The following is an 8,523-nucleotide window of genomic DNA, read 5'->3' as shown; positions in this document are numbered from 1 at the left end:
CCGAAAAAGGGGGCCGGAAGTATTTTTGCGCAGAACTTCTTTCTGCGAAGGCGGCCTTCGGCCGCGATTAGGGATTATAGCCCTTACCAAGTAGAATTCTCCTTTCAGTGTGGCCGGAAAAGGGGGTCGGAAGTATTTTTGCGCAGAACTTCTTTCTGCGAAGGCGGCCTTCGGCCGCGCTTAGGGATTATAACCCTTACTAAGTAGAATTCTCCTTTCTGTGTTGCCGGAAAAGAAGGGCGGAAGTATTGTTGCGCAGAACTTCTCTCTGCGTAGGCGGCCTTCGGCCGCGCTTAGGGATTATAACCCTTACTAAGTACAATTCTCCTTTCTGAGTTGCCGGAAAAGAGGACCGGAAGTATTTTTGCGCAGAACTTCTCTCTGCGTAGGCGGCCTTCGGCCGCGCTTAGGGATTATAACCCTTACTAAGTAGAATTCTCCTTTCTGTGTTGCCGGAAAAGGGGGCCGGAAGTATTTTTGGGCAGAACTTCTTTCTGCGTAGGCGGCCTTCGGCCGCGCTTAGGGATTATAACCCTTACTAAGTAGAATTCTCCTTTCTGTATTGCCGGAAAAGAAGAGCGGAAGTATTTTTGCTCAGAACTTTTCTCTGCGTAGGCGGCTTTCAGCCGCGCTTAGGGATTAAAACCCTTACTAAGTAGAAGTAAATAATTCATATTAGAAAAAAACGAAATTATCCATATGCACACTTTCGTTAGAAAACCGAAATAATGCATATAACAAAAACCGAAATAATGCATGCATGCACAATTTCGGTTCAAAACCGAAATGATGCATATGGGAAAAAACGAAATAAAGCATACATGCACAGTTTCGGATGAAAACCGAAATAATGCATATGTGAAAGACGAAGGTATGCATACATGCACAGTTTCGGTTGAAAACCGAAATAATGCATATAACAAAAACCGAAATAATGCATGCATGCACAGTTTCGGTTGAAAACCGAAATAATGCATATGAAAAACCCGAAGTAATGCATACATGCACAGTTTCGGTTGAAAGCCGAAATAATGCATATGAGAAAATACCGAAATTAGGCATATGCATACTTTCGTTTTAAACCCGAAATAATGCATATGAAAAAAAACGAAGTAGTGCATACATGCACAGTGTCGGTTTAAAACCGAAATAATGCATATGGCAAAAACCGAAATAAAGCATACATGCACAGTTTCGGTTGAAACCGAAATAATGTCTAAATGCACAGTTTCCATATGCGCAATTTCGGTGGCCCTCCACCAACCGATAATTTTATATATTCATTAAAAGATAATTTGTCATCAGTCAGAAATAAAAAATTATAAATCGGAAGGGTAAAATAGTATTGTGTTATTAATTCAAAAATAAAAAGTTCCATTTCACTGACGAAGGGGGGATCTATCCCACGCCACTGGGCAGCACTATAGCTATTTTGGAATCTCGCGTTTCAGTTCGCAAAGATTGTCAACTTCTTTTTAGCAACAAAATAATCTATCTTAGGTTGATAAAACTATGGGTTTGTTTAATAATTAAGTTAAACTATATATTTTAATAGTGTTTAAAAAGTGAGAAGAGGTGATTTAGTGATTTTTTGTCGGTCCTTTTAAATGGTTAATAATATTAACCTTCCGCCCCGGATTGTTAATACGGGGACCGAAACGCGTAGATTGATACCCCTCTCGACATTTCGGGACCTTTTTTAGCAGTTGTTACCCTAAACTAGAGAATTACCTAGAGAATTTGGCAATCCGGCACAATCCGCTTTGAAATCAGCCCGGTAACACCATCTTGTATGAATTCGCCTTGATTACAGGTTATAGATATAGAAGCCATGCTTCTTCTTATGAGCATGGTTATGTTAGATTATCGCCTGTTTTGCTTTGGTTACATATCCGAGTATACATGCACATACAGTTCCGATTTTTTCGAATCTTTAAACAAAATCATATAAAGCGGTTGACACAAACCAGTAAAGGAATTTCTTTACGATTTCTTAAAGAAAATTCTAAACAAAAATTCTTCACATCGCAGCATTATTTAATTTCTTTGCAGATTTTCTTCCAAAATTTCGTAAAAGAATCAAAGTGGGCACAGTACATTTCATTTTAGAAAATTCGGCGAAAAATCGGAAAGGAAATAGTAAATAGTAGTTTACATATAGTAAATACCATGATAAAACATTACAAGGTAACACAATTGTGAACAATTTCATTCTTTTGTTTTCAATTTTACATGATTTTAAAATGTTTGCAAACGTCAGAAGAAAATTATGGCCGACGAATTGAGAGAATGGTTTTACCTTCTAATGCTTTTATCATTGTAAATACATACGAATATGAAGGCCATGACTCAATAATTAAAAGTTTGCTCATTATTGACATTCGAGTTTTGACACTCCCTTAACTCCCTTACAAAAGCTTTGTACACACACACGAACCCACACGCAGTGCCTTGCTAAGGGAGCCGATTTTGTCAAGAGGGAGCGAGAAAACTATTTTCTGAGCAAACCTTTTATTATTGAATCATGTATGAAGGCATAAAGAAAGAAAACCATCTGTTTTTGACACAACCACATTCATTACTAACAGCAAATGTTTTTGTATGATTGCTATAACCTTATGCAAGCCATAAACTTTGCTACCGTTGGTGCACTCGATTCGTAATTAAGTTGGATGTTTTGTCCGCAAACGTTACAATTTTGCGTGCAATTTATTGCACAATCTCATTTATAAAATTGCATAGCTGTGGCATACATTTATAAAATTCAACAAAAACACGCATTTCGGCTGAGTTATCCATTTTGCCTTATTTAGTGAACATATAAAACTCACACGCAATGTTTTTTATTATGTGGTTACCACGAAAATAAACCCAAAATAGAATAACGTTGTGCAACGTGCCCATTAACGTTGAGACGAGTTGAAAAACTTGCTGGAAAATCAAAATTTTTTTACCTTTGTACAACCAAGATACAACTTCATTCAACGGGCCCACTAACGTTGCCATCTAGTACACATCATCAAGTTGTACCAATGGTCGCAACGTTTATGCTTTGCTTTAGCTGAGTGGGGTTTAGGGGGCATGCGAAGAGATGTCTCGAGTCGTGAGGTGTCTCCGCATACCGGGCACTCGTTGGACACATCTGCATCTATGTAATGCGCTCAGGTACGAGTTTTACCTGCTGCAGTAGCCAGAGCGAAGTTGGGCTATTGTGGTGTGATTCTCTTGAGGCAGACGCCAAGTGGTTGTGTTCCCAAAAGGGCATTCACAGGTCGAGAGTCAGTGTAGGTAAATACTGACGGTATGCTGTCGGGTTCAGAGCTTGCTTTATGAACCTCTGGACTTTGTCCGTCAGTTCGTATAGGTGCTTTCTACCCTGACGAGGGCTCCGCCGCAAGCAGGTGTCTGTTCGGGTGCCCACGTCGGTGACACCCTACTAGGAATTGCTTGCGGAGTACGCATTGTGTTATGCAATTTTATCGTTTAGATGGGTTGTGACGATATCAGAAGGCATCCGGTGGCTGTCCGGAGTGCTGTGTTTTGGCAGGTCCGCAGCTTCGTCCACTGCATCCCACTAGTCCCCGGCGACCACAGGGGCGCTGCATAGTTTAGAACCGGCCGGCATATCGCATTGTATCTTGCCAGTAACGTTTCTTTGTCTTTAGCTCAGGTGCTCCCGGCTAGCGACTTGAGGGTCTTGTTGCGGCTCTGTACTCTATTGACAATTGCGGTTGTATGTGCCGAAAAGGAGAGCAGACTATCGAATGTAACTCCGAGAACTTTTGGGTTATTGACTGCCGGAATTTGAATGCCATCGACGGGAACTCCCAGCTGTAGTCTGACCTCCTTCGTCCAGGTGGTAAAAAGGGTTGCCGGGGATTTTGTAGAGAAGAGGGTTAGGCTCTCTGCAGTGAAGAATCGAGAAGTTCGGATAGGCAACTGTATACTTTCGAGCACAAGTCATCAATTCCATTCTCAGACGCCATTGTCGAAAGTCGTCAGCATAAGATACAGTAGCGGGAAAAAGACACCACCGCGTTGGACCGACCCCTGTTTAATTTTTCTTGGCTTGATAGTTTTGTTAGTTTAAACTCTAAAGCTGCCTAGTTTAAGCTAAGATTAGCAAATCAAATGTCAGCCAGCTGTTCAATATAAACGCAGTTTACGTGATCTTAAGTTTAACCTGGCACTGAAAAACCTGTCCTTGGGGAAATGGTGTATTTTCTTACTATTTCTCCTTTTAGTAGCAGAATGGTACATTTTTGCTGCAGATGTGTTCAAAGTAGTACATATGTATGTGGAATAAACTTATTGCCAGCCACCCTTGTTTTGTTTGTATTTTACATGTTTTTAAACACCCTTTCCTACTTGTGTTTTACAATTCATAACACAAAACGTAAAAAGTAGTAAAAGATAGACCAAAGAAATACAACTCAGTGAAAGAAACACGCTGGTCATTTGACCGTCTGATATGTATGTCTTATGACATCTACAGAAGCAAATACATATCGTCTAAAGCCAGTTTAACAGCCTGTTAAAAAATTAGAGAAAAATTGCCGTGACCAGGGATCATATGTACGTCTGCGTAAAAGGTTCCTAATAGCGTAGCGCTATTACAAGATAATGCTGCTTTTCTGGTGCGTTCTAATATATGGCACATACGAGTAGATACAAAAAAGTAGCATTTACATATGCAAATACATATCGTGCTTTGAACGTCTTACAGAAAAAATTCAATTTCCTTCTTCTGATTTCCATGCAACTTTTGTGTATAACCAACAATAACCTAAAATTTTTGTATATGGCAACACTAATTTTACAGCAGTTTGGCTCAACAAATTTAAGAGCGAAATACACCACACAAGCGGCTTGTAAAACATACTTCATATCTACTTTTCACATACACCATGAAAGCACGACTCGTGGTTTTCTTCCGTTTTTCTCTTACGTGCTCAATTGGGGGAAAATTAGATGATTTCACCATACACAACGCAAGCGAGTTGATCAAACTTTAACATGCGGCCAACCGTTCCCACGACAGTCGGGTCTACGTAACCGGAACGACCCATGCTTTTATCTGGCCAAGGATTGTCACTCCAGCAACACTCCCCAAAGCTCTTTGGGGAATTTGTATGCTGCTACAACAACAACAACATGCGGCCAAAAAATGTAAGAGAGAATTAACAACACCAGCGGCTTGACAAACCAAGCGAAATATCCCTTTGCTTCAAGCCATTTGCGCTGTGTATGGGAGTGTTTGAATGTTTGACAAGCCGCTTGAGGGAAATTTGGAAAAAAAAAATCCAAATTTTTTGATTTTCTGGCCGCTATGTTCACGTTTGGTCAAACCGCTTGCGTTGTGAATGATGAATTCTTCTCATTTGCAACGGAATTTTCACCGAGGGAGGACGTAAGAGAGAAAAATGGAAGAAACCAGTAATTTTTAACATTATGAACCGGAAGAAAACTAAAATTTTTGGTTCAACGAGTCATGTTTACATGGTGTATGGTGAAATGGGAAAACTAGGTTTGAAGCGGCTTGTCAAACCTTCAAACATCCCCACATGCAGTTGCGGTCAAAATAGTAGCAGCAAAACTCAAAATGATGCTGTTGGCAACTCATCTTTATTTATTTATTGTTAATAGTTTTCATTTAAAATATGGGTCGATCTATATCAGATACCACATAAATAAATGTTTCAAAGCTTTCACAAAGTTCACAAAAACTAATTGAATTTAGGAAAATGTTAATCAAAATTTAGATTTTTTAATTAGATTTCTTTGAGAGATTTCGAGTAGGCAGTTTTAAAGCGAATTCAATTTTAGTATAATAAATTGCAAGTTTCAAGTCGCTAAAAATTACCGTTGATTTTTTATGTTGAGGGTGTTGCGCATTTTCTTCCATATAAAAGTAAGTTTTGTTCATGCGTTATAGGAAGAAAATGCGCAACACCCTCGACAAACAAATTCTAAAAAATCAGGTGTAATTTTTAGCGACTTAGAACTTGCACTTTATTATACTAAAGTTGAATGGGCGTAGGTACTCGAAATATTTCTAGGAAATCCAATTAAAAAAATCGAAATTTTGATGAAATTTTTTTAAGTTTAATTAGGTTTTGCGAACTTTGTGCAAACTTTGAAACTTTTATTTATGTGGTATCTGATATATCTACCCATATTCAAAATGAAAATTTTTAACAAAAAATAAATAAAGATATGTTGTTAACAGCATCATTTTGAAATTTGCTGCTATTATTTTGACCGCAACTGTACAACAGAAATGGCTTGAAGCAAAGGGATATTACGTTTACCGCTTTTGTGGTGTACTTCGCATTTAAGTGAGAGTCGCCAAACGAGTCTGCTGCAACAACAACTGCATGCAGTTTGCCAAACAAAAGCTGACTTCCAAAAAGTACCAATACAAGGTGTCGTACTTGTCGTATTGTTGTATGTTGTAAAGTTTTTATCGGCTAAATAAATGTTTAGAGGTTTTGAAATCACCACCAACTATTTTTTAATTGTGTGAAATTTCATAATAAAACTTTTATGTTAGCTTGCGAATTCCTTAAATATAGTTTTAGCCGTTTAAAGTTTATGACATACAACAGTACGACAGTATACAACACCTTGTGAACTCCCTAATTGTTTGAATACTGTTCTTCTGCGGTATTTAAACCGTGTCTATATGCAGAGTTGCGAAACATTGTAACCATATACCTTGCAAATTTTGAATATCTAATATAATTCCATTCTTAAAACACTAATGGCAACCAAAAACGATGCCTTTCGATAACTTTTCGGATCCGCAAAAGTATACATTGTCAACATTTTGTAGTTTCGCGTTATAAAACATTATACTTTGTAAGGATGCAAAGGAATTGACGTTTTGGAAGTCAGACGAAATTTCTGCATAACACAGACCTAAGCGGTAAATTTGATTGTTTTTACAGTACAGCTGTAGATAAACAGCCATTGCCTGAACAACATTTAAAAAGAACTTTCGAGTGCGATTCTGACGCTGTAATCGCTCAAATGCTTCAGTCACAGTTTGATCACCAGTATAATGAGGAGCTACGACGCATAGAGCACCGACGCAACAAAGAGAGTAAAGTTACGGTAACATTGGATAAGTTCCGTCGCAACGGTGGCTTAGAATTTTTGAACGGTGCAGACAATTCGTTTGAAGCTCAGGATGAAAAAAACCAACATAAACGAGACTGGGATCGTTTTGAGACAAATGAAAAACTATTGGAAGCAATACCTAAATGCGGATTTAAGGTATATAAAGAAGGTGAAATCATAACGAAGCATGATCTGCAGTTGTGTGGAATTCGCAATGCTTGCCGAGTGATGTCTTTCCCTCCTGAGTTTCCTACTGGAGATGGCGCCGGCTTCGACATGAAGCTTTCAAATAAAGTAAGAGACATTTGAGATTTCCAATAATGGACCATTACCTATTTCAGTATTCTCACTTTTTCATAATATATTATATACATATATTATATACAAAATTTACACTCAATACACGTATACGCAAGTAGAGTATGCACAATCAAATACATAAATATTTTAAGTTTATTACAGTTTTTTATGAAAAAGGGATTGTTATTAAAATGTATAATAATATTTCCAAATAGCAGATAATTATCACAAATTATCACCAGTTTCGGTAATTCTCTAGTATAGGGCTGCAACTGTTAAAAAAGTTCCGGAAAAGTCGGGAGGGGTTCCAAACGACGCGTTTCGGTCCCTCTATTAACAATCCGGAGGGGGAGGGCTAATGTTATTAACCATTTAAAAGTTATAAACAAAAAACTTTTGTTAAATATCGTTGTTTTCTATGAGCAATTACCTTTTCAAAAATTCACTAAATCACCGGTTTCCACTCTTAAAACACTATTAAAATGTATAATTTAACTTTATTATTAAACAAACACCTAGTTTTTTCAACATAAAATAGTTTATTTTGTTACTTAAAAAAAAGTTAACAATCTTTCCGAACTGAAACGCGAGATTGCAAAATAGCTGCAGTGCTGCCACTGTATTAGCGTTTCCTAATAATTCATTTTTCCTTACAAGGCGTTTGCAGTGTTCAGTGCTTTTCTGTATTTGACGGTCAAATTTATATATATATATATGCGGTTCACTTAAAAATCAGTAAAATATATATATATTTAACGGAGATATTTATATATATTTAACTGATTTTTAAGTAAACCGCCGTCAAATTTGACCGTCAAATTTATATATGTATGCGGTTTACTTAAAAATCAGTTTGACGGTCAAATTTATATATATATGCGGTTTACTTAAAAATCAGTTAAATATATGTATATATATTTAACGGAGATATTTATATATATTTAACTGATTTTTAAGTAAACCGCATATATATATAAATTGGACCGTCAAGTATATATATATATGCGGTTTACTTAAAAATCAGTTAAATATATATATATTTAAGGGATATATTAATATATATTTAACAGATTTTTAAGCAAACCGCATATATATATAAAT

The 8,523-nt window shown here is 37.1% G+C and overlaps 1 protein-coding gene across 2 annotated transcripts in view; it reads left to right on the top strand.

The window, feature by feature from the left end:
* Nucleotides 1-7,740, top strand: part of LOC118750537 (serine/threonine-protein kinase RIO3-like) — a 21,128-nt gene extending 13,388 nt beyond the window's left edge. For both annotated transcript variants that reach the window (XM_036485249.1, XM_036485250.1), the window contains exon 2: nt 6,951-7,740. In XM_036485249.1, coding sequence (XP_036341142.1) covers nt 7,033-7,431 — 399 coding nt within the window. In that variant the 5' untranslated portion in view covers nt 6,951-7,032 and the 3' untranslated portion in view covers nt 7,432-7,740. The remainder of the gene's footprint in view (nt 1-6,950) is intronic.
* Nucleotides 7,741-8,523: the final 783 nt, after the last annotated feature.

Source organism: Rhagoletis pomonella, unplaced genomic scaffold (assembly GCF_013731165.1).
Source record: "Rhagoletis pomonella isolate Grant_MI unplaced genomic scaffold, Rhpom_1.0 Rhpom_scaffold_00292, whole genome shotgun sequence".
Lineage (NCBI taxonomy): Eukaryota > Metazoa > Arthropoda > Insecta > Diptera > Tephritidae > Rhagoletis > Rhagoletis pomonella.
The sequence above is the reverse complement of the archived record's forward strand: the minus strand, read 5'-3'. Positions and strand labels throughout refer to the sequence as shown.